General features: G+C 43.8%; 1 protein-coding gene across 1 annotated transcript in view; it reads left to right on the forward strand.

Annotated features, from left to right (window-relative positions):
* Positions 1–27,328, forward strand: part of LOC120066377 (inactive serine protease PAMR1-like) — a 60,689-nt gene that overhangs the window by 13,362 nt on the left and 19,999 nt on the right. The window contains exons 2-3 of the mRNA XM_039017703.1: positions 16,399–16,575; positions 20,367–20,492. Of these exons, the coding sequence (XP_038873631.1) occupies positions 16,399–16,575; positions 20,367–20,492 (303 nt within the window). The remainder of the gene's footprint in view (positions 1–16,398; positions 16,576–20,366; positions 20,493–27,328) is intronic.

Genomic DNA, 27,328 nt, shown 5'->3' on the forward strand with positions numbered 1-27,328 from the left:
GGGAGGGTCCGGGTGGGCATCTACCCACGGTGGCGGCTCCGGTTCGGGACGTAGCCCCCGCTCCCTACGCTGATCCTTCTGCTTCTGTGGAACCGGACCGTGGATCGTCGCCGGAGGAACCGGACCGTGGATCATCGCCGGAGGCTCTGAACTGGGAACCACCGCTGGAGGCTCCGGACTGCGGATCGTCGCCGGAGGCTCTGGACTGGGAACCCCCGCCGGAGGCTCTGGACTGCAGCTCGTTGCTGAAGACTGCGGACCGTCGCTGGAGGCCCCGGACTGTGGACCGTCGCTGGAGGCCCCGGACTGTGGACCGTCGCTGGAGGCCCCGGACTGTGGACCGTCGCTGGAGGCCCCGGACTGGGGACCGTCGCTGGAGGCCCCGGACTGGGGACCGTCGCTGGAGGCTCCGGACTGGGGACCGTCGCTGGAGGCTCCGGACTGTGGATCGTCGCTGGAGGCTCCGGACTGTGGATCGTTGCTGGAGGCTCCGGACTGTGGATCGTTGCTGGAGGCTCCGGACTGTGGATCGTCTCTGGAGGCTTCGTACGTGGAGCCGGAACAGGTCTCACCGGACTGAGAAGACGTACTGGAAGCCTGGTGCGGGGAGCTGCCACAACAAGTCCTGGCTGGATACCCAAGTAATGTAGCGCTTAACTAGCAACTAACAAAAACAAGATCCCACAACAGAAAGTGGGAAAAGGGCTGCCTAAGTATGATTCCCAATCAGAGACAACGATAGACAGCTGCCTCTGATTGGGAACCATACTCGGCCAAAAACAAAGAAATAGACAACATAGAATGCCCACCCCAAATCACACCCTGACCTAACCAAATAGAGAAATAAAATGGCTCTCTAAGGTCAGGGTGTGACAGTACCCCCCCCCCCCCCCCCCCAAAGGTGCGGACTCCCGGCCGCAAACCTGAACCTATAGGGGAGGGTCCGGGTGGGCATCTACCCACGGTGGCGGCACCGGTTCGGGACGTAGCCCCCGCTCCCTACGCTGATCCCTCTGCTTCTGTGGAACCGGACCGTGGATCGTCGCCGGAGGAACCGGACCGTGGATCATCGCCGGAGGCACCGAACTGGGAACCACCGCTGGAGGCTCCGGACTGCGGATCGTCGCCGGAGGCCCCGGACTGCGGACCGTCGCCGGAGGCCCCGGACTGCGGACCGTCGCCGGAGGCCCCGGACTGCGGACCGTCGCCGGAGGCCCCGGACTGCGGACCGTCGCCGGAGGCCCCGGACTGCGGACCGTCGCCGGAGGCCCCGGACCGGGGATCGTCGCCGGAGGCCCCGGACCGGGGATCGTCGCCGGAGGCCCCGGACCGGGGATCGTCGCCGGAGGCTCTGAACTGGGAACCACCGCCGGAGGCCCCGGACTGCGGACCGTCGCCGGAGGCCCCGGACTGCGGACCGTCGCCGGAGGCCCCGGACTGCGGACCGTCGCCGGAGGCCCCGGACTGCGGACCGTCGCCGGAGGCCCCGGACTGCGGACCGTCGCCGGAGGCCCCGGACTGCGGACCGTCGCCGGAGGCCCCGGACTGGGGATCGTCGCCGGAGGCTCCGGACTGTGGATCGTCGCCGGAGGCTCCGGACTGTGGATCGTCTCTGGAGGCTTCGTACGTGGAGCCGGAACAGGTCTCACCGGACTGAGAAGACGTACTGGAAGCCTGGTGCGGGGAGCTGCCACAACACATCCTGGCTGGATACCCACTTTAGCTCGGTGAGTGTGGAGAGCTGGCATGGCACGCATTGGGCTATGAATGCGCCCTGGAGACATAGTGCGTAGAGTCGGCACAGGATATACTGGGCCGTGGAGGCGCACTGGAGGTCTGGAGCGTAGAGCTGGCACAACGCGTCCTGGCTGAATCCCCACTGTAGCACGGCAAGTGCGGGGAGCTGGAACAGGCCGCACTGGGTTGTGCTGGCGAACTGGAGATACCATGCGTAGAGCTGGCGCAGGATATCCTGGACCGAAGAGACGCACCGGAGGCCAGGAGCGCTGAGCCGGCACAATCCGTCCTGGCTGAATGCCCACTCTAGCACGGCAACTGCGGGGAGCTTGCACAGAGCGCACCGGGCTGTGGTTGCACACTGAAGGCATGGTGCGCAGAACCGGATAACACGGTGCTTGACCGGTCACTCGCTCCTCACGGTAAGCACGGGGAGTTGGCTCAGGTCTGAACCCTGACTCCACCAATCTCCCCGTGTGCCACCCCCCCCAACATTTTTGGGGGGCTGCCTCTCGTGCTTGCTTTGTTGGTATAACTCTTCGTAACGTCGCCGTTCCGCTTTCGCTGCCTCCATCTCCTCCTTCGGACGGCGATACTCCCCTGCCCTTGTCCAGGGTCCTACTCCCTCCAGGATTTCCTCCCAGGTCCAGTCCTCCTGACCACGCTGCTTGGTCCGTTGGTGGTGGGATCTTCTGTTACGTCCGTCGTCGGATTGAGACCAAGGTGCAGCATTGTAGGCGTACATATTGAATTTATTAAACGAACACCAAAAAACCAAGAAAGATAAACGACACGTAAAGTAATGTAGCGCTAAACTAGCAACTAACAAAAACAAGATCCCACAACAGAAAGTGGGAAAAAGGGCTGCCTAAGTATGATTCCCAATCAGAGACAACGATAGACAGCTGCCTCTGATTGGGAACCATACTCGGCCAAAAACAAAGAAATAGACAACATAGAATGCCCACCCCAAATCACACCCTGACCTAACCAAATAGAGAAATAAAATGGCTCTCTAAGGTCAGGGTGTGACAGTACAGTTTCTCTTCTGTCATTATTACTTGAAGCTAGTCTAGAATACTACGTAAATAAAGCCTTGCTCACCAGAATATTGTCATGAATCAATAGAATGATCAATGTATCATCAAGAACCTAGTTGACATCTTTAGCCTAAAGTTTTCCCTTTCTCTGCTTCTCTCATGGAGCAAGACCGTTTAGGGACTGGGGAGATTTCCCTTGCAAAAATCTGTTTCACTGGTTTTAATAAAATGAAAAGCCGTGAAAACGACCCAACATGTTTCTGATAACATTTCAGTTTGTTTTGGATGCATATTTTCTGTGGTTGAAAATTAAATACTGTCAGCTTTTATGTCGCTGAAAGAAATTGCACATTTAGGCTACACAACACTAGTGCCAGAGTGTGAATTTCACCATGACATTCAGGGGCCTCTATTGAGACATGCAGTTTAGATGCTGGAATTCTTTGGGAGTGGACCAACATCCACAAGTTAGACACATTTTTAAAGTGATTTGTTTGACAATTAGATGAAAATATAGGCCAAAAAAAAAACGTTGGAACGTTTTCACTGCGGTAAAAAAAAGGTTTGTTCCCTATACTTTCAATGTTTTTTCAGAAAAACGTGTGTAAATGGCGTTTACTTGCATTTACCCTCCACTAGGCCTATACCACTACAGGTAGCCTACCCCTCTTAGCTGAGGCAAGTTTACACACATGAACACACGCAGAACAAGTAGCGTACATTCAATATAATACATTAGTTGAATTAAAACATGTTTTACACCCTAGTTAATATGTTGTCCATAATTCATTCATTAATCCGTGGAGTCTTCACAGATCATGTGACATAAAACACTACTTTTCTTTCCTTACATTAATGGTATTTATGACAGTATTGTTTGTCATTATTAAGCATTTAACAATTGAAGTAGAACATTGGACCCTGTACGAATCATATATCTTGGATATCTGGGAAAATGCACTATAAGTGTAGGCTAACTAAGCAACACTATGTAACATTTCATTATGTTTCGCCGACAAAACTGTTCTCATGGGCGCACAAATCCAAAATAATGTAGACCTATGCCATTGCAAAATCGAATGCTTCTAACCGAACATTGACATCTTCTAACCGAAAGAGTCACCTTATAGGCTTACTGTCATTAACACATAGCCTACTTGTTGGATAGATTGGATGCAAATTGGTGTCTAGCTGTAGGCTAGTTGTCCAGTGATATTGTCCACCATCATCAGCTGATCCAGGAAAGAAAATAATAAAGCTAAATAAATGGTCTACTACACTGAACAAAATAATAAACACAACATACAACAATTTCAAAGGTTTAAATAAATGAATTAGGCCCTAATCAATGGATTTCACTTGACTGAGAATACAGATATACATCTGTTGGTCACAAAAGGTAGGGGCGTGGATCAGAAAACCAGTCAGCATCTGGTGTGACCACTCATCTCCTTCGCATAGAGTCGATCAGGCTCTTGATTGTGGCCTGTGGAATGTTGTACCACGCCTTTTCAATGGCTGTGCGAAGTTGCAGAATATTGGCAGAAACTGGAACACGCTGTTATACAAGTCAAATTAAATCAAGCTTTATTTATACAGCACATTTCAGACGTCGAATGCAACGCGATGTGTTTTTTACAGGAAAAAATGAATAAAAAACTATGAAAATAATAGCTGAAATATTTACTACACAACAAACATAACATAAAAAACAAAGAATGACACAAACTTAACAAATAAAAAGCACCCTAAGGAAAGCAAAGCAAAAAATATTTGTTTTAAGATCTCTTTTAAATGTGTCCACATTTTCAGCCCCCCTCAGGTTCTCTGGCAAGCTATTGCAGAGGCTGAGGACATAATAACCAAAGGCTGCCTCACCATGCTCCTTGGTTCTTTGGGATAGTTAAAAGGCCAGTGCCAGAGGACCTGAGGGACCTACTGGCTCCAAAACTTAAAAGCATATCTGACGTATTGGGGTGCCCAATCGTGTATGGATTTAAAAACCAATAGAACATATTAAAATGAATTCTAAAACTTACAGGCAGCCAGAGTGCAGACACCTTAAAACTAGTGTAATGTGTGCTCTCCATCTGGTCTTGGTCAGTACCCATGCTGCAGCATTCTGTATGTTTTGCACTTGACCAATGTCTTCCCAACAATGCTCAATTGGTGACATGTATGACGAGTATGCAGGCCATGGAAGAACTGTAACATGTTCAGCTTCCATCAATTGTGTACAGATTCTTGCGACATGGGTCTGTGCATTATCATGCTGAAACATGAGGTGATGGCAGCGGATGAAGGGCACGACAATGGGCCTCAGGATCTCATCACGGTATCTCTGTGCATTAAAATTGGCATTGATAAAATGCAATTGTGTTCATTGTCCATAGCTTGTGCCTGTCCATACCATAACCCCACTGCCACCATGGTGCACTCTGTTCACAAAATTGACATCAGCAAACCGCTCACCCACACGACTCCATAGACACTGTCTGCCATCTGCCTGGTACAGTTGAAACCGTGATTAATCTGTGAAGAGCACATTTCTCCAGTGTGCCAGTGGCCATCAGAGGTGAGCATTTGCCCACTGAAGTCAGTTACGACGCTGAACTGCAGTCAGGTCAAGACCCTGGTGAGAATGACAAGCACGCAGATGAACTTCCCTGAGACGGTTTCTCAGTTTGTGCAGAAATACTTTGCTTGTGCAAACCCACAGATTCATCCGCTGTCCGAGTGTGCTGGTCTCAGACGATCCCACAGGTGAAGAAGTCCGGATGTGGATGTCCTGAGCTGGCATGGTTACACGTAGTCTGCGGTTGTGAGGCCAGTTGGACTTGCTGCCGAATCTATAAAATGAAGTTGGAGGCGGCTTATGGTAGAGAAATGAACATTATATTCTCTGGCAACAGCTCCGGTGGACATTCCTGCAGTCAGAATACCATTTGTACAATCCCTCAAAACTTGAGACATTTGTGCATTGTGTTGTGTGACAAAACTGCACATTTTATAGTGGCCTTTCATTATCCCCAGCACAAGATGCACCTGTGTAATGATCATGCTGTTTAATCAGCTTCTTGATATGCCACACCTGTGAGGTGGATGGATTATCTTGGCAAAAGAGAAATGCTCACTAACAGGGATGTTGACAAATTAGAGAGAAATACTTTTTTGTGTGCGTATGGAACATTTCTGTGATCTTTTATTTCAGCTCATGAAATATGGGACCAACTCTTTACATCTTGCTATTATATTTTTGTTCAGTGTACTTCGGGCCATGGATGGCACAGAGAACACCAGTATCCGTGCTCCAACCTGAAAAACAAAGCAATGAGCGTTCTAAACAGTTCACTGACTGTCACAACTTCTGCCGAGGTCGGTCCCTCTCCTTGTTCGGGCGGCATTCGGCGTTCGGCGTCACCGGTCTTCTAGCCATCGCCGATCCACCTTTCATTTTCCATTTGTTTTGTCTTGTTTTCCCGCACACCTGGTTTGCATTCCCTCATTACTCGTCTTGCATATAACCCTCTGTTTCCCCCCATGGCTGTGTGTGGAATTGTTATGTGTAAATGTATGTGTACTCCAGCCTAGTTTGCGCCAGGTTATTGTAACCCGTGTGTGTTTAGTTTTCTGAGTGCCGTGTTTTGTTCGCCTCAATAAAGGGCTCCGTTTGCTACGCATTTCTGCTCTCCTGCGCCTGACTTCCCTGCAGCCAGTTACGCACTCCGTTACCCCTGGCCAAAGCAAACAAATCAATGGATTAATCTAATGCATTGGAATAAAGGCATAGGCTATTTTTATCAAACGCATGGCAAACAACTGTCGGAAATTAGTAATTGCAATGAAAATCTATGCTAAAGGAGCTCAGCTGAAGCCGAAATGCAGCACTAATGTGCTCTCGAGTGGCGCATTGGTCTAAGGCACTGCATCTCAGTGCTAGAGGCTTCACTACAGACACCCTGGTTCTAATCTAAGCTGTGTCACAACTGGCTGTGACTCGGAGTCCCATAGGGCAGTTCCCAGTGTCGTCCGAGTTTGGCCGGTGTAGGCCGTCATTGTCAGTAAAAACTTGTTTGCTACTGACTTTCCTAGTTAAATCAAGGTTAAATAAATTGGAAAACTACTGAGTAAACAGGTTTAAACCATGACAGAGAGGTGGGGGTGTGTTTATAGGGCAGTAAGCCATATCTCTCTGCTTTGCATAATACCTGCTCTTCAGGCACATGCCAATGCACCAACAAGCAGATGTGCTGCCACTAAGGCCTGGCAAATAGTAATTAGTAGAGGAAGGGGTTGGGCTCCCCTCAGAGATACTGTATGTGTTGTGCATTCCTGCATGGTCCAGCACTGACAGAGAGAACCCTTTTCGTCACACTCTGAGAAAACACAACACATTTATCAGCAGAACTCTGTCTCAGTAAACACAGTCTGTCTCTTTACACAGTATAAACACAATATACAGGAGATAGAGCAACTAGCTCTCACAGTCTCACGTCAGAATTAGACGTCATGTTTCTCAAACAGCACATTTCAAAATCGTTGCAAATGTCAAATTTTGAAGAGTTTAAGTTTAAATGTAGGCATTAACAATGACATCTTAAGGTTAAGCGTTAACTCCAAATGGTTAAGGTAAGAGTTAAGTTTTGGAATAGGCTTAAAATAAAAAATCTCAAAAACAACATTCTATCACTCGATTCCAATTTGCAACCTTTGGAATCAGAGGCAGATGCTTACGCCCATCTACAACGCCCTACCAAAACCGAAACCTACTTGAAGGTAACAGCGCTCACTGTTGCCCCTAGTGGCCGGTTTCCACGTCATCTCCCGACGTCCTCAGACATGGATGGACGTCGAATACTAACTTGTATCACAGGTGATGTGGCTGGATAGAGACCAACAATTCAGAAGTTCGGCTTCTCACCATCTAACGAACATGTCGGAAGGGGTAGTAGTTGATGGAGTTTGGTATGAGGGTTTTGGCGTGGATGGTGGTCTGTGAAGCCAGCCCCTGGTCATGGACCGGGGAAGCGAGCTGGCCTCCCGGCAGTGTCAGCCCCCAGTTGTGAACTGTGGTTGTGCTGAGCCTGCTGGCAGGGTCAACCCCCTGCCGTAGGCAGAGGAAGTGTTTGTCCTCTTGCTGGCGGGGACAGTCCCTGGTAGTGGCCCGAAGTGGAGCTGGCACCCCCAAAAGGAACATCCAGCCAACTGGAGGGGTAAGTAGGGGTTTTAGACTTCTGTTTGTTGAATGAGCGGGAAAGCGGTCGTGGGCGCTTTCCGGGCATGAAGATGTCTGGTGGCTGGATTGTTTGTGCATTGGCCAGACAGTGATGGTGGAAGTTAGCCTTGTTGTGGGGGAAAGGGGTGTAATCCCGTTGTGATTACACCTGGGGCGCACAAGGGTTTGTTGGACATATCGGACGTGTATTGTGTTTGAGCGGATCCAAGTGTTTTAGGCTTCAGATGACCAACGGCCGAGGTGCTTGATAATGGCAAGGTAGCTCGCCACATAATCCATTATGTTGTGCCATGATAGCAGCTCTGATCCGGAAGAATTGGGAGGAGTAGAGGTGAGCAGGGTAACCGGCATGGGAGATGGTGGTCTTCAGGTGTGCCTGAAACCAGTGTCTGGTGATGGGGTGGCCTCTGTCTTATGAACCGAGGCTCGTAAGGGGAAGAGTAAAGGGCGTGGTAGTGGAAGTAGGAGGAGAGGGAGGAGAGGGAATGGTTTCTGGGTCGAGGATGGTGAGGTCAGAAAAACAAGGTTGGTGGGTTGGACTGAAGATGTGTGCAAGGGTTGTGAATTCCGAGCAACGGAGGAACCCAAAGAAAGCAAGAGTGAAGATAGCTTCCATGGTCCGGTTGGTGTGGAGAGAAACGAGTCCTATCCTGAGAGTGGTGATGCAGGCAGAGAGGATATCAAAAGGTGATGGGGAGCCGGGTGAGTGCGCTGGAGGGTTGTTGCCTCTTGCGGTGGACCCTCAGTAGAAGTGCAGTCTGGGATGTGTGATGGCTGTGCAGGGGGAGCCATGTAAGACTTTGAGTATGAATTGCAGACAACTGAGGTAGGTTCTAATGGTGGTGTAGGGGCAGAGGTGCTGGTGGGCGTACGTGACATAGGATGGGATGGTGGGAAGGTTGAAGTTGGGGTAAGCAGAGTGCGTGCTGGTGGTGGAAAGTTCTGAAGGAGTTCCATGGAGTCCGGTAGGTTTGTAGGATGCTGGAGGTGAGGCCATGGAGGATGGTGGCTCTGGTTTGCTGGGTGAGTGTGTTGATGTCCAGTCTTGGATATCGGAGGGCTCTTGACCTGAAATGCCGTGGTGGGAAGGGGGCTCAGGCATTCCCATGACGAGAGTGGCCACAGCAAGTGCAGCTTGTCAACCTGGCAGGAACCTGGGACCGGTTGCATAAAACATCTTAAGTGTTTCGCTTAAGGATATAGCTTTCAGGAATGATTTCAAGGAATTGTTTAAGGGCGTTACATAGAGCCCATCAAATGTTTTCCTTAGGAAAGGGCATACTTAAGGGGTTATATGGTAATTTGAAGGCAAAAAGAGTCTCTGGTTACCATGGATACGACCTGATTCATTGACTGAAAGTCTCATCAAGGAGATCATATTTATTTAATTTACAGAGTAGGTACAGTGCATTTGGAAAGTATTCAGACCCCTTGACTTTTTCCACATTTTGTTACATTACAGTTGTTTTCCCTCATCAATTTACACACTACCCCATAATGACAAAGCAAAAACAGTTTTTTTTCAATTTTTTCATTTTTTTTTTTTTACAAAAAGCGGAAATTTACATAAGTATTCAGACCCTTTACTCAGTACTTTTTTGAAGCACCGTTGACAGCGATTACAGCCTTGAGTCTTCTTGGGAATGACGCTATAGCCTTGGCACACCTGTATTTGGGGAATTACTCCCATTCTTCTCGGCAGATCCACTCAACCTCTGTCAGGTTGGATGGGGAGCATTGCTGCACAGCTATTTTCAGGTCTCTCCAGAGATGTTCAATCGGGTTCAAGTCCGGTCTCTGGCTGGGCCACTCAAGGACATTCAGAGACTAGTTCTGAAGCCATTCCTGCGTTGTCTTTGCTTTGTGCTAAGGGTCGTTGTCCTGTTGGGAGGTGAACCTTTACACCAGTCTGAGGTCCTGAGCACTCCGGAGCAGGTTTTCATCAAGCATCTCTCTGTACTTTGCTCCATTCATCTCTCCCTCGATCCTGACTGATCTCCCAGTCCCTGCCGCTAAAAAACATCCCCACAACATGATGCTGCCAAAACCATGCTTCACCGTAGGGATGGTGCCAGGTTTCCTCCAGTCATGACGCTTGGCATTCAGGCCAAAGAATTCAATCTTGGTTTCATCAGACCAGAGAATCTTGTTTCTCATGGTCTGAGTGTCAGGACCCGGTTACGAACTCGGGTCTCCGGTGTGAGAAACAGTCACTTAGCAAACTGAGCCACTAATAGACGGCAGAACCCAGAAGATGAGGCAGACACAGCAGTACTTGAGACGGTGTTTTAATAAAGTAAAAAGGAAAGTACTTCAGGCAAAAATATAAATCCAAAGTAATTCCAAGAGAAAAAAGGTAATCCTCCAAGACAAAAGGTAAATCCACAAGGTGGTAGATAAAACCTCAAAAGAAATAATCAAAAATAAATAAACAAGAACAAAAACAGAGTACCTCAAGAGAATCCAACTGGAGTAACAAATGTACACAGCATTGCTGGGGCTGGGTGCTAACATTCAAACACAGCGCAAAGAACTGAGGAAAACTAAGGGTTTAAATACATTCAAGGGAAACGAGGCACAGGTGCAAATAATAACTGGAAACAAGGGAAAACAAAAGGGAAAACAAGGGAAAACAAAAGCACAATGGGGGCATCTAGTGGCCAAAACCGGAACAATCCTGGCCAAATCCTGACACAGAGTCCTTTAGGTGCCTTTTAGTACACTACAAGCGGGCTGTCATGTACATTTTACTGAGGAGTGGCTTCCATCTGGCCACTCTACCATAATGGCCTGATTGGTGGAGTGCTGCAGAGATGGTTGTCCTTCTGGAAGGTCCTCCCATCTCCACAGAGGAACTCTGGAGCTCTGTCAGTGACCATCGGGTTCTCCCCCGATTGCTCAGTTTGGCCAGGCAGCCAGATATAGGAAGAGTCTTGGAGGTTCCAAACTTCTTCCATTTAAGAATGATGGAGGCGACTGTGTTCTTGGGGATGTTCAATGCTGCAGAAATGTATCGGTACCATTCCCCAGATCTGTGGCTTGACACAATCCTGAGTTTTGCTCTGACATGCACTGTAAACTGTGGGACGTTATATAGACAGGTGTGTGCCTTTCCAAATCATGTCCAATCTATTTACTTTACCATAGGTGGACTCCAATCAAGTTGTAGAAAGATCTCAAGAATGATCAAAGGAAACCTGATGCACCTGAGCTCAATTTCGAGTCTCATAGCGAAGGGGCTGAATACTTATGCAATATGGTATTTCTAAAAACCTCTTTTTGCTTTGTCATTATGGGGTACTGTGTGTAGATTGAAGAGGATTTTTTAAAAAAAATCTATTTTAGAATAAGTAACAAAAAGTGGAAAAAAGGGAAGGGGCCTGAAATCTTTCTGAATGCGCTGTAGCTAGCTAGCCAGCTAGCTTTGTAGCCATGGATTGTGCACCTTCCATTGTTTAACTAAATAGCTACCTATACACCTAGCTAGCTGGTTGATGTTTTCCTTTTGCCACCAGGGCAGAGGAAAGCAACATGCAACTCCACAAATGCTGTTTACATTGATATCCATACTGAATGAAGCACTTAAGGGACAGCATGGGCACCGTTAATTTAAGGGGGGAATTTGACTTAAAATATTTTGTGCAACTGACTTAAAGTTAAAAATGCACTATGCAGAAATCACTCCGCCCTGTTTGCTAAAATTCTAATAGTTTGCCTAATTTCAGTTTATGTGACAAAACAATCAAGTATAGTGTGGAGTATCAAGGTACCATCTAACCTGCTGTGAAATATATTTTCCATAACCAAAAATATTGCATTTTCAGAACAGCAAGCACAGAAATAGTGCACATAGAACATATCTATCACTTCTTAGACCTACTTTCAATGCGAATGAGAGATCTATACTCACATTTTTATGTGAATTTGGTCAGGTCCCCCAAAACATTACATGTTGCAGCTTTAAGAAAATCTAACGGGAAAAGATAAGGGTAAAATTTACTTAAGATGTTTTATGCAATAGAGCCCTGATAGTTTCTGGGACGGCTATGTCAGAAAATTCATCCCCTGAGGCAAAAATGTCCTCCTCCTAAAAAGATTCCTCCTCCTCCTTCACCACTATCACCACCACCAACAGGATGTCCTGCACTGGCTGCATTCAAATACTAAAGACAAGCCCATATATTAATTAAATGTGTCATCTGAAACTTAAGCTCCCCTTCCCGAAAATGTGTTATAAACTACACTAAATGGGGCAAGCGATAATAAACTGTACACCCATGGCACTCCTGAGATCGTATTATATGATATCCTGACATATTAAATCATATCATATATATGATACACTGTGGTATATTGTTTTGATATCACATGAATGTGCATGGGGCAGCTTACCATTTGAGACCACAAAGCATGAATTTCACTATCTCTAGAGGTCGGAGACGATGTGTCGATTGATATGATGACAATGCCAGACCAGCCATAAAACCTGTTGACCCTTTCTTGTATTTGCTGTAATGGCCTTGTTTATAGCTAAATAAAAGAGACTTTTATCTGTAGGTTCTTTTCAATGTGTTACCACATTTAATAGCATAAATGCCATGTTACAAACGACATCCTAAGTAGCCATGTTCCCAACTGCCCTCATGCTTTAGTGGAAGTAACAATATTAATTAACCTATTAATCCCAGTTGCCCTGTAGGCCAATATAAATTACAGTATTTCTAAAAATATGAATGGATTTTTTTCATTTAAAACATTATTTTAACGAGTAATATAATTTTTGCATTCTGAAGTTGCTACTCAATCAGCTGGTCGTTAAACTGTTCTCTTCTCATGTTTTGACCCAGTCGTTAATTCTAATCATTCTATTCATTCGACGTTGCTACGCTGAACAAATCTTTGGCATGTAGCTAGCTAGCAGAGATTCAATGATGATGAGAGACAAGAACTTCAATAAATAATTGAATACATATCCAATAGGCATACATAGGCCGCACAACGCTGGTTAATGAATTAATGAAATTCTGAGAGTTTAAAGTTTCCATGGTGAATTATTTGTTTCATGTTCATTGTTGGGATAGCTATCCTACTGGCATTTGTAAAATTATACTGTGCTGCACAGGTCATAGAGGCAGACAGGTAGGTTTATACCACCCCCAACTGTTGCAAACCAAACAGTAGCATGGAAAAATAATGTGTACACGCTTTTTTCCCCAAGGAAGATGAAGTTTATGAATTTCCTGCCTGGGCTGCGGGACAGGGGAATTTTGAGATTAAAGGCCAGTTTATAATTGGTCTAATGACATGTCTGTAGACAATTAGAATACGACAAGTGTCACTGGTCAAAACGCATTTCATTTATACTCCGGAATGTCTGTAGACCGTCACTGCGATGGTCTTCCTTGTCACACAGATATGAAAAAAGTATATTGTTGTGGTTATCGGACGGCCACAGCAACCAGACCAAATCCTCCTGTGCAGGCGTTCTAATATTCTCAGATATAATTATCCACTTTTATTTCATCACAGTGTGGCAGTGAGTTATTTTCAGGAAGCTCAACATTACCTTGTAAATAATTAAGATGTTGAGGGTTTATTTTCCTCTAATAATGAATAAAAGTAGCTAAAGTTAAGACATTGTCAGCTATGCTCACTATTTGAAATGGCTAGCCAAGTAGCTAACTAGATGGACTGTTAACCAGCCTTAACACTTCATGGTATTTTGCATCCAGGATCCAAACAACCCGTTTTATAATCTTGTGTAATCCACTTTATTCTTTAATCATATCAACGAGGATGACTATTTGACAGTTTTTACCGCCCTAGCGTCTGTACTGCTGTACATTGCTGTAGATCAGTGAGTGTAGCAGATGTGAGTCTGGGTGGAGTCCAGGTCCATAACCACGGGGGCTAGATTAGTCTACACAGACACTTAAAAGATGCCATAGAAATCACAGGCTCCAGTCACTGTCGCCTCCACCATGGATCCCCTCCAGACTGCTGCTGGTAGTGCACTTAGTACTGAGCTCTGCAGAATATGAGGCAAGGACAAAGTAGACCTTCTACTGTACTTCTTATAAAAGCATAGGGTTCATTGTTGCTACCTTGCCGTCTAACCTCGATGCGTGAATAGAAAAACAAACTGGATACGTGAAAAGATATTCAGCCACTGCTGGAGGATAAATGGAAGTTGGTCAAATTGTCAAAACTGGATGCTGTAAGGCTTGTTGGCTTAAACAAAATACACAAACAGGTCAGAGACAAAAACATTTAACACGGTTATTATGTTCATTCTGTGGAATGTGGCCATTTACAGTGAGCATGCCTCTGATGCGGTCTGGTTAAATGTATGAGTAATTGACTCCAGTAACAATGCTAGTGAGGCAGGCTGAATGTGGAGTTTTCTCAAATATCCCTACATGCTCTTTAAACCATTTATGCTGAGGTCTTAAATGCAGGGAGACAGGGAGGAAAGATAAGTTAAGAAGAGAGAGCAAGAGAGAAAGAGAGAGAGAGAGACACGGTGTGACTGTGGTGAGGGTCATGCGACCAGAGCTGGTGTAGAGTCTCTTGCGAACTCCATGCTTCTGATCCTCGAAAACCTGGCCCAGGTGACCTCCTCCTCCCCACAACCCGGTCCATCAGCCACCCTGGGGAGCGGTCGAGGCGTGGGTCACCCCCCCTCTCATTTGTACTTCTCTTATGCTATCTCTCTCAGTTGCTCTCCCTGTCTCTTTCTCTCTCTCTGCGCACCCCCCCCCCCCGTCCCTCCAAACGAGGCCATGCCGAGGAGGATGCTTGTGGTTTTCAGACTAGGAAATCCACAAAAATGTCAATATAAATAGACACTATGAGTTACTCATTTTTAGTCAGGGAGAAGCAGACAGCCGGTGAAATCTGAAAACATCATACAATACAGAAGAGACGAGTATGGATGAGAACAAGAGTACTAGGCCACATGTGTTTTGAACACATAAAACCATCTGGGGGTTATTGAAGGGGAGGGACAGGCTTGTTGAGCAAGGGGCTGGTGTTTACATGAGTAATAGCATCATACTGGAATTATACTGGAATCCTGAGGTCATAGACATTACGTTAGTAAAGCATGCCCTGTGTAGACTACACCCTGTTTAGACTACCCTCCCTGTTCTCACTGAGTAGAACATATTGTTTTGTTGTTTTACATTTGCCATAACCCTTCTTTTCAGGGTTACCACAGCAATAATACGTCAGCCAAAGAACAACGGATCCAAAACAAAGAGAATTGCAAAATCACTCATTGATTTTTCCAAACAAAGTATGAAAGCAGCGCCATTAATCTTCACTTAGCACTGCTAATACATTTGACCTGGCCTCTTATGTAATCCATTCTCAGAGTGATTAATATAGAACAGTATGCCATTCCTACACTGTTCTTGGATGGCAAAGATTAGATTCTTAAGGAGAAGTGCAGATCTTCCCAGGAGTAGAATATAATTTATGAGTTCATTAATGTTACAGGGCCAGAGAGATGTGGGAACTGTAGGGAGAGATATCTAATGGCATTCCAGGACATCTGTACATCCTGTCCAGCTGACTGTCCTCAAACAGACTCTCACAGATTAATCAAAGCCTCAACACTAAGTCACATACTCTGTGTGTGTATGGGTGTGTGTGAATGTGTGGGCTAAAACACAATAACATACTGCTGAGGTTGTTACCATGACAGACCTGCACAGCAACAGGACTTCGGGTTAAAAAGAGGAGCCAGAGAGCTTCTTAATAAATTGAACAGTTCAGGCCTCATTGGCTGAATTTACACCTCATATGAAAACTGGAAACATGTATGTTGAAGTCTTCAATGCAGGGAGAGACAGGAAGAGAAGATAAGTTAGAGAGAGAGAGAGCAAGAGAGACAGAGAGCAAGAGAGAGATACTTTTTTTTACTAAATGAATGTTCCTCATCATTTCTGGGTAACAATTAAGTTTCTTACTGTGATTGTTTTCAATTAAAATGGTTAGAAAAAAACTTCAATATTTTGTTAGCAAAGAGCAATTTCTCAAGCAAGAATTTGCTAGGACTATCTAGGAGTGGTCTGAGCGGGGTGCCGATTGAAAACTAGCTGTTATTACCAAATTAATGATGTCTGATGTAAAAGAAAATTACAAAACACACACAGATGAGCAGGCAGAGGAGGAAAATATGGATAGGATGTCCCCATTAAGTAAATTCATTTTGTAAATACAACTCCGGATCCAGTCTTCTCCATCACCCTCACTTTAATAAATACCAGCTATAGGCTGTCAGGATAATGGAATAGTTCCAAAAACTCCAAGCTAAAACATTCAATTATTTGAAAGTGTCTGACTTATGTATTTGACCCTGATGTACTGGTTGGTTCCCAGACTACAGGTACCTATATAACCACTGTCCGGGCCCAGAGTGGAACGTCATGTGTCGGGGCTGCTGTGAGTACGACGTGGTCCGCTGTAAGTGTCCCCTCCAGGGCACCCCCGTTGGCTACGCTGTGCCTTGCTGCCGCAATGCCCTCAACGAGTGTGACCCCTGCATCATCCACCCAGGTAAACCTGTCCAACACACCACCATGCTGGCTCAAAACCTGGGATGTCTACTCATTCTGGTTCTTTTGTCTGGTAAACCCATGGAGGACTGGTTGAATGCATTCCTGCATGCTGTGTATTCAATTTTATTGACAACATGGTCAGAATCATTATACCTTGGTGCTGGATTTGTTAATACATGTTTAATTTGCAAAAATACACAGTATATGAGGTCATTCTACCAGTACATGTCTGAAATGTCTGTCCCTACAGTATCCGTTAGATCCAGCATCATATCTTGACTGATGTTGTAGCCTCTATGCCATCTGCCTCCAAGGCTCTGTTATAAGCCTGGCAGACATACAAGAGCAGTGTTATGTCACCTAGAGTGAAATGAAGTGAGTTTCGGCCAACCACATTAGAGAGCGATGCCTGAACCCAATTATTTTCCAGAAAATAGAGAGCTACATATTGAGAGACATTGTACAATCCATTAAATTGACTTTTACTTTCGTTGAGTGCATCCCTCTGTCGTGGAAATTACCGCCAGGGACACCTGAAGTCAATCTTAAATTAATCATTCTTTATTAACAGCAAGCTGGAGAGGTTCCAACAAAATCAATGCATGCACCATAGTACACGTCGGTCAGGAGCTCCCCCGGGCAGTCCCGTTAGTTCTCTTATATACTGCTTACACAGGCAAGTTATATTTGCATGATTTTGCTAATTCATAATTGATTAATCATTAACATTTGGTTCATGCATGTGACCGACCAATACCTCATGAGCAGTGCTTAATTTGAGTCGGATCCTGCCGGAACAAGATCTGGCACCTCTCCGTTTTGGACTGTTTTATTCCGGAACCTAATTGGCCGGATCCGGTACCACGTGGCATGAAAAATTACTATCACTTTTTGCAATGTACAAGACCAAAGTTCAAGTTGTGGTGCCTCTTCGTTAATTCTCCTGCCCCTCACAAAAAAACATAATGTGAAAAAGTTGATTTTCAGCCTGGGCCTAATATTCTATGAGTTGATTTGGGTTAGGCCGGACCGGGTTTATGGTTTGCGAAACATTGTAATGCTTTTTTTCTGATAAAAACTAGTTCATTGTATCCGCCATGGAGCCCAGTTTCATAATATTTCCCAGCTGCTTGCCGTTGTTTTGAAGTAATCACAAAAAAACAGACCTTATTTTAGGGCATTTTTCACCCTGCCAGCTCCTATTAGTTCTATTGAGCACCGTGGCACCAACTCGCCTTCCGAAAGTTCTATTCCCCACTTATGGTTCTACGTCACAATGCCTGCTTCGCTATTGCTGGCAATGAGACCTGCTCACGTTGTTTATAGTTAAAATGTAAACTAACCAAAAAATTACTCATGGAACTCTGAGGTCGTCCCATTGATTCCTATAGGGGAAATATAGGCATGTCTGTCTGTTTCGCCAAATATCTCACAATGTGTATATTTAGATTTTTTCAAGTCAGACACCATTTTAATCATGAGAATCTCCTCTTTTTATTTATGTAAGTCTGGGCAGCGAGCTCGGTTGTCATCAAATGCTAGCCCCAAAATACTTTTTGCCCTTGGAACACTGAGCTCACCCCATTGTTTTCCTATGGAGAGGAATGCCGGTCTATTTCGCCAAATATCTCACAATGTGTATATTTAGATTTTTTCAAGTCAGGCACCATTTTAATCAGGAGAATCTCCTCTTTGTAACTATGTAACTGTGTGCAGCGAACTCATTTGTAATCGATCACTAGACCAGAAATAGTCAGAAGTTTTCATTTTTTCCCTACTTTCTCATTACGCAGACATAAGCACAGTTGACATATTCCTTTTAATTAGAAATGACGCCGACAAAAACAATAAACAATACAAAACAACCGTGAAGCTTAGGGGCTATGTGCCACAAACAAAGTTAACTTCCCACACAACTTACCTAAGTATGGTTCCCAATCAGAGACAACGATAGACAGCTGTCCCTGATTGAGAACCATACCCGGCCAAAACATAGAAATACAAAATCATAGAAAACAAAAACGTAGAATGCCCACCCCAAATCACACCCTGACCAAATCAAATAGAGACATAAAAAGGCTCTCTAAGGTCAGGGCGTGACAATTTCAAATACAGTCGAGGGAAAACACAGGTTGGAAAGCAATGACTCCTGCTGAAAAGAGAAGACTATACTGGAAGGCTACCGAAATATTTGATCAACTTCCAAATATTGTTTTACAAAAGAGAGCGGGTAGGCTTTTGGCACGAGCGCATCAACAATCGCCAGTGAAACTGGAAAGCATTTTTTTGGACTATAATTTCATCCTCATATTGTAGCCTACAATATAATGTCTCCACACACCTAGGCTTAGGCTATTGATGGATTCAAGACAATGTTGTTTTTATTGATCTCAGATTATGAGATTGTCAGTGCAATTTCGATCATTTGTGCAGTATTAAAAAGGATTCTGCCAAAGTCTAAAGTAAAATGACGTAGAATTGCATGAAATGTGTTTTTAAAAGGCCAACAATTTCCTGGACCCTTGGCTACTAAAAATGTTCCTCATGTGTGCAACTTCTGTAAGTGCCTCTATTGTACTCTACTGCTCTATGCCACTACCGCAAATGCAATGATATGCATGCAACGCTATATAATAAAATAATTTTTTCCCCCATGCTTTCTGATGCCTCAGAAGTCCCCAGGTCACCCCCCTCTAGCACTCACTTTTGTTCCGGCACCTTCTGATTTACAAATTAAGCACTGCTCAAAAGGCTTCTTCTCTCCAAGCTGAGACCTTGAAACTGAGACACCCCCTTTGGTTCTCAAAACAATGTTCTGGGCGTACTGACAAATTGCTTATACCGATTGAGAGGATTCCTCCCAGGCACGATCAATCAGTCAGTTGCATGCAACCCAGTCGAATTGGTTATGAGAAAAGCACAAACATAACATTTTCCTTCACACCTCTATGTTTGCTCTCCTGTTGTGTATTTACTCTGTGTGGGAGGTCTGTTGGCAATAACAAGGTTAATACAGCATAAATAACCTAAGAGAAAACATATTGCTGAAAAAGCACAATGAGTAGATATAATATTTCACCACAAGTTGTTGCATGAATTATTGACCAATGGGAATATGCTAATACTTTCTCTTTATCAACATATATTCTTCATCTGCTTCATCTTCACATCACATGTACTCCTCGGCTTGAACTATTGGCCAGACACCCACACATTATTGACAGATACACACGCACGCGCATTCCTTTCCACTCGGAGGATACTGTATGGAGGAGGACACATGCTAAAGTCATGTGATGTTTACACTGATACCTGTTGGTGTTTATTTGTCCTGCTGCTGCATCTCTGACACCCATATCTCTGACTCCCAGCCTGTCCTCAGGATGTCTGCACTGCAGAGCACCACAGAACCCCCAAAGTGAAAATATATCTGAAACTCAGTCCTTCTGGGGGTTTTCTGGACATTTCTATTTCAGGAAGAACACATGTGTTTTTGAGGTTTTGTTACCCTGGTACAGTAGATGATGAGCCTGATGAGTTTAGCAGGACTGAGCTAAAGAGCAAACAGGCACTAAGGGGAATACAGTAGACGTATGTGGCTGATTGTAACCGAACAGTCATTGGGAACGGTCAAACCAAGACTGTGACTGAATGCATCACCCTTATGGTGAAGAGGTTTTAGATGTTTTAGTGTTCAATCAGCACTATATAACCTCTCACTCTTTGTCTCTTTCTCCTCGCATTCACCCTCTTTCTTTTCTTTTCTTTCCTCTCCTCTCTCTGTCTTAGGTTGCAGCATATTTGAGAACTGTAAGGGGTGTAACAATGGGACATGGGGGCCCAGAGATGATTTCTTCGTCAAGGGGAAGTACTGTGCTGAGTGTCGACCCGGCTGGTCAGGTGGTGACTGCTTGAGTGAGTTCACTCCTTCTCCCATATACCTCTACCCACATTACCTCCCAGCATGGTTACGGGTAAAACTCACCCTTAACCACAGATCTAGGATCAGTTTACCTTATTCCCCCAGTTCAAACAAAAACCATCAGGGGGATTAAATAATATCTCACCCTGTATCAAGGTTATAGGCAACTTCTACTAGCTTCCCTTCCATGCCTTCTACCTACAAGCCAGTTAATTAAACTGAACCAAAATAGAAATGCAACATGCAACAATTTCTAAGATTGTGCTGAATTACAGTTCATATAAACAAATATGTCAATTGAAATACATTCATTAGGCCCTAATCTATGGATTTCATATGAATAGGAATACAGATACGAATCTGTTGTTCACAGATAACTTTAAAAAAGAGGTAGGGGTGTGGTTCAGAAAAACAGTCAGGATCTGGTGTGACCACCATTTGCCTCATGTAGCGTGACACATCTCGTTCTCATAGTGGATCAGGTTGTTGATTGTGGCCTGTGGAATGTAGTCCCACTCTTCTTCAATGGCTGTGTGAAGTAACTGGTTATTGCCGGGAACTGGAACATACTGTCGTACACGTCAATCCAGAGCATCCCAAACATGCTCAATAGGTGACAGTTCTACTGAGTATGCAGGCCATGGAAGAACTGGAACATTTTCAGCTTCCAGGAATTGTATACAAATCCTTGCAACATGGGGCCGTGCATTATCATGCTGAAACATGAGGCGGATGAATGGCATGACAATGGGCCTTAGGATCTCGTTACGTTATCTCTGTGCATTCAAATTGCATACGATAAAATGCCATTTCGTTCGTTGTCTGTAGTTTATGCCTGCCCACACCATAACCCCACCGCCACCATGGGGCACTCTATTCACAATGTTGACATCAGCAAAGCACTCGCCCACATGACGCCATACACTTGGTCTGTGGTTGTGAGGCCGGTTGGACGTACTGCCAATTTCTCTAAAACAACATTGGAGGCTGCTTATGGTGGAGAAATTAACATTATATTCTCTGGCAACAGATTTGGTGGACATTCCTGCAGTCAGCATGCCAATTTTACGCTCCCTCAAAACTTGTGACATCTGTAGCATTGTGTTGATCATTATATAAGGTTCACCTGTGTAATGATCATGCTGTTTAATCATCTTCTTGATATGCCACAACTGTCAGGTGGATGGATTATCTTGGCAAAGGAGAAATGCTCACTAACATGGATGTAAACAAATGTGTGCACAAAATGTTAGATAAATAAGCTTTTTATGCGAATGGAACATTTCTGTGACCTTACATGTTGTGTTTATATTTTTGTTCAGTGTACTATAGGAGAGACGTCTGGCACAACCGTATGTTGGGTGGATGAAACCCAAATGCCGCAGGGTTTTATCATTCAATGAGCTGAAATGACAAGTCAAGACACTGTTAATCAATATCCTGGAATCTCACAATACCATGTGATATGTCATGTCTGGAGTATAGCTTTAACAATATGCAAATAACAAAATGTGCTGTGAGGCACAGGTAGAAAGACTTTTCATCAACAGCAGAAACTTGGCATGTATTTGCGGCTCTAGGCCGCAGGCCTGTGGTTTCTGCGTATTTTGTATATTTTTTCCAGCCTGCAGTTTTATTTTGTCTCCCACTTGAAATGTATTCTTTTTTTCATGTATTTTGTATGTGCTATCTAGAAACTAAATGGGTTCTTTGGCTGAGCCCATAGGAGAACCCTTTTTGGTTCCAGGTAGAACCCTTTACACAGAGGGTTCTACATTGAACCCAAAAGTGTTCCACCTGGAACCAAAAATGGTTATCCTATGGGGACAGCCGAAGAACCCTTTTGGAACCCTTTTATCTACGAGTGTATACCATTTTCTTACTATGTAACTAGTAACCAACATGCAATTCCTCAACTCTACAAGGCAAAAACATACAGTGTAATTTGTAAACATTTCTAAAAACATAATTCCACTTTGACATTATGGGGTATTGTGTGTACTGTAGATCAGTGCCTTCAGAAAGTGTTCACACCCCTTGACTTGTCGGACTACAATTGATTTAATTGTCATTTATTGTTAACGATCGAGTGGAATAAATCATACATACTGTATACACATTGTTGTCCTTAAGCCATTTTGCCACAACTTTGGGGTCATTGTCCATTTGGAAGACCCATTTCCGACCAAGCTTTAACTTCCTGACTGATGTCTTGAGATGTTGCTTTAATATATCCACATAATTCTCTTTCCTCATGATGCCATCTATTTTGTGAAGTGCACCAGTCCCTCCTGCAGCAAAGCATCCCCACAACATGATGCTGCCACCCCCGTGCTTCACGGTTGGGATGGTGTTCTTCGGCTTGCAAGCATCCCCCTTTTTCCTCCAAACATAACGATGGTCATTATGGCCAAACAGTCCTATTTTTGTTTCATCAGAACAGAGGACATTTCTCCAAAAAGTATGATCTTCGTCCCCATGTGCAGTTGCAAACTGTAGTCTGTCTTTATTAATGGCGGTTTTGGAGCAGTGGCTTCTTCCTTGCTGAGCGGCCTTTCAGGTTATGTCGATATAAGTTTCCTCCAGCATCTTCACAAGGTCCTTTGCTGTTCTTCTGGGATTGATTTGCACTTTTCGCACCAAAGTACGTTCATCTCTAGGAGACAGAACGCGTCTCCTTCCTGAGCGGTATGACGGCTGCGTGGTCCTATGGTGTTTATACTTGCGTACTATTGTTTGTACAGATGAACGTGGCACCTTCAGGCATTTGTAAATTGCTCCCAAGGATGAGCCAGACTTGTGGAGGTCTGCAATTTATTTTCTGAGGTCTTGGCTGATTTCTTTTGATTTTCCCATGATGTCAAGCAAAGAGGCACTGAGTTTTAAGGTAGGCCTTGAAATACATCCACAGGTACACCTCCAATTGACTCAAATGATGTCAATTAGCCTATCAGAATCTTCTAAAGCCATGACATAATTTTCTGGAATTTTCCAAGCTGTTTGAAGGCACAGTCAACTTAGTGTATGTAAACTCCTGACCCACTGGAATTGTGATACAGTGAATTATAAGTGAAATAATCTGTCTGTAAACAATTGTTGGAAAAATTACTGGTGTCATGCACAGAGTAGATGTCCTAACTGACTTGCCAAAACTATAGTTTGTTAACAAGAAATTTGTGGAGTGGTTGAAAAACGAGTTTTAATGACTCCAACCTAAGTTTATGTAAACTTCCGACAACAACTGTATATTTTTTTTACATACATTTCTACACTAATATATATTGATTAGATACTGTAAGTATTCAACCCCCTGCGTCAATACATGTTAGAATCACCTTTGGCATCGATTACAGCTGTGAGTCTTTCTGGGTACGTCGCTAAGGGATTTGCACACCTGGAGTGTAAGATAGTTTCCCATTATTCTTTAAAAAATTCTTAAAGCTCTGTCAAGTTGTTAACCATTGCCAGACAGCTATTTTCAAGTCTTGCAATAGAGTTTCAAGCGAATTTCAATCAAACTGTGACTAGGCCACTTAGGAATATTCCATGTTGTCTTGGTAAGTAAACACTTGGCCTAGTGTTTTAGGTTATTGTCCTGCTGAAAGGTGAATTTCTCTCCCAGTGTCTGGTGGGAAGCAGACTGAACCAAGTTTTCCTCTTGGATCTTACCTGTGCTTAGCTCTATTCTGTTTATTTTTACCCAAAACAAAACTATATAGCCCTTGCCAATGACAAGCACACCCATAATATGATGTAGCCACCACCATGCGTGAAAACACGTACTCAGTCATGTGTTGCATTTGCCCAAAACATAACACTTTGTATTCAGTATTACTTTAGTGCCTTATTGCAAACAGGATGCATGTTTTGGAATATTTTTATTGTGCATAGGCTTCCTTCTTTCCACTCTGTCATTTATGTTAGGATTGCGGAGTAATTACAATGTTTTTGATCCATCCTCAGTTATCTCCTATCACAGCCATTAAACTCTGTAACTGTTTTAATATCACCATTGGCCTCATGGTGAAATCCCTGAGCGGTTTCCTTCCCCCCTGGCAACTGAGTTAGGAAGGGTGCCTGTATCTTTGTAGTAACTGTGTATATAGATACACCATCCAAAATGTCATTCATACCTTCACCATGCTCAAAGGGATATTCAGTGTCTCCTTTATTTTATTTTTACCCATCTACCAATAGGTGCCTTTCTTTGTGAGGCCTTGTAATACCTCCCTGGTCTTTGTCGTGAAATACACTGCTTGACTGAGGGAAGTTACAAATACTTGGATGTTTTGGGTACAAAGATGGGGTAGTCCTTTAAAAATCATGTTAAACACTATTATTGCACACAGAGTGAGTCCATACAACGTATTATGTGACTTGTTACTTTACTTCTGAACTTATTTAAGCTTGCCATAACAAAAGGGTTGAATACTTACTGACTCAAGACATTTTAGCTCTTCATTTTTAATTAATTGGCAAACATTCTAAAAACATAATTCCACTTTGACATTATGGGGTACTGTGTGTAGATTTGTGTCACAAAATCTCAATATAATCAATTTTAAGTTCAGGCAGTAACACAACAAAATGTGACCGACCTCGGTCTTATGTCGCAAAATTTGAAATTGTAGTTTTTACATTGGATAAAAGTAGAGACTCAGAACTAGACAATGGTATATCATACACTACAGTTGAGGAACAATGTAAAAGTAATTCTGCTTTGAAAGTTGATACATTTGTAACCTCACTTGAATGTTTTGGTAAACCTACTGGAGAGCTCTCCTTTGTCTACACACATTCAGCATCGTTCACACCCTCTTAAACCTTAGTCCCACCCATCTCTTTAACTTCTTATGGCTGCAATCCCGCTAACGGGATGATATGACAACAGCCAGTGAAAGTGCAGGGCGCCAAATTCAAAAAACAGAAATCTCATAATTAAAATTCCTCAGACATACATGTGTCTTATACCATTTTAAAGGTAATCTTGTTGTTAATCCCACCAAAATGTCAGATTTTAAAATATGCTTTTCAGCGAAAGCACTACAAACGATTATGTTAGGTCACACCAAACCACAATAAGCACAGCCATTTTTCCAGCGAAATATAGCAGTCACAAAAAGCAGAAATATATCTAAAATTAATCACTAACCTTTGATCTTCATCAGATGACACTCATAGGACTTCATGTTACACAATACATGCATGTTTTGTTTGATAAAGTTCATATTTATATAAATAAATCTGAGTTTACATTGGCGCGTTACATTCACTAGTTCCAAAAACATCCAGTGATAGTGCATAGCCACATCGTTTCAACAGAAATACTCATCATAAATGTAGATGATAATACAAGTTATACACATGGAATTATAGATATACCTCTCCTTAATGCAACCGCTGTGTCAGATTTCAAAAAAACTTTACGGAAAAAGCAAACCATGCAATAATCTGAGACGGAGCTCAGAACAATAGTAAAATTAGCCGCCATGTTGGAGTCTACAGAAACCAGAAAATACATGATAAATGTTTCCTTACCTTTGATGAACTTCATCAGAATGCAGTCCTAGGAATCCCAGGTCCACAATAAATGCTTGATTTGTTCGATAATGTCCGTTATTTATGTCCAATTAGCTACTTTGGTTAGCGCGTTTGGTAAACAATTCCAAAGTCACAAAGCGCGTCCACTATAACGTGACGAAATGTCCAAAAGTTCCGTAACAGTCAGTAGAAACATGTCAAACGATGTATTGAATCAATCTTTAGAATGTTGTTAACATACATCTTGAATAATGTTCCAACCGGAGAATTACATTGACTTCAGTTGAGCGATGGAACGGAGCTGCCTCTCACATGAACGCGCGTGTTCAATGCGTGGTCACCTCATGGCAGTGGTGAATCATTCCTGTCTCCTTCGGCCCCCCTTCACATTAGAGTCATCAGACAAAGTTCTATTGACTGTTGACATCTAGTGGAAGCCGTAGGAAGTGAAAACTCATCCATATCTCGCTGTAATTTCAATGGGATCTTGGTTGAAAATCTACCAGCCTCAGAAAAAATCCAAACAGGAAGTGGAACTTCTCAGGTTTTTGCCTGCCATATGAGTTCTGTTATACTCACAGACATAATTCAAACAGTTTTAGAAACTTCAGAGTGTTTTCTATTCAATACTAATAATAATATGCATATATTAGCAACTATGACTGAGGAGCAGGCCGTTTACTCTGGGCACCTCTGTGCACCTTTCATCCAAGCTACTCAATACTGCCCCTGCAGCCATAAGAAGTGAGGCCAAGTACTAAACAACCAAAGATTTCAAGACAGGGCTGGTTTATACTATGTCTATTGACAGTTGTTGCAGTGACATCATGAACATGCTATTGTTGTCCGACATCAAACTTGTCGTTGTCGTTTTGAAAAAGTATAAACACAAAAACTACAGGCTGCATGACATCAGCAGCCTGGTGGTACAAAATAGCATAACTCCTGTAGTGTATTTTAACACCAATAAATCCACCCGTTTAAAAATGTATTTAGTGTATCTCAATCTAGCAAACCAGGCAACTAAAAGCAACTTTTCTAAACAATGTTTTGGTTTGTTTTTAGCTTGTTAGCTAGCTAGCTAATGTTAAGTTAGCTAGCTAGCCAGTTCAAATAATGACCATGCCGTATAGCTGACAACGTCTTCACTTTAGCTCATTTGTCTTCATTATTACAGAAAAATAAACTCACAACAAATCATTATTTACAAGTTAATGGCGAGCCATTATTTTTTACAGAAAATAGCTTACGGGTGTGAGTGTGACAAAAGAAAAGCAGGGTTTTCTAC

The sequence above is a fragment of the Salvelinus namaycush genome, chromosome 21, assembly GCF_016432855.1.
Source record: "Salvelinus namaycush isolate Seneca chromosome 21, SaNama_1.0, whole genome shotgun sequence".
Taxonomy (NCBI): Eukaryota; Metazoa; Chordata; class Actinopteri; order Salmoniformes; family Salmonidae; genus Salvelinus; species Salvelinus namaycush.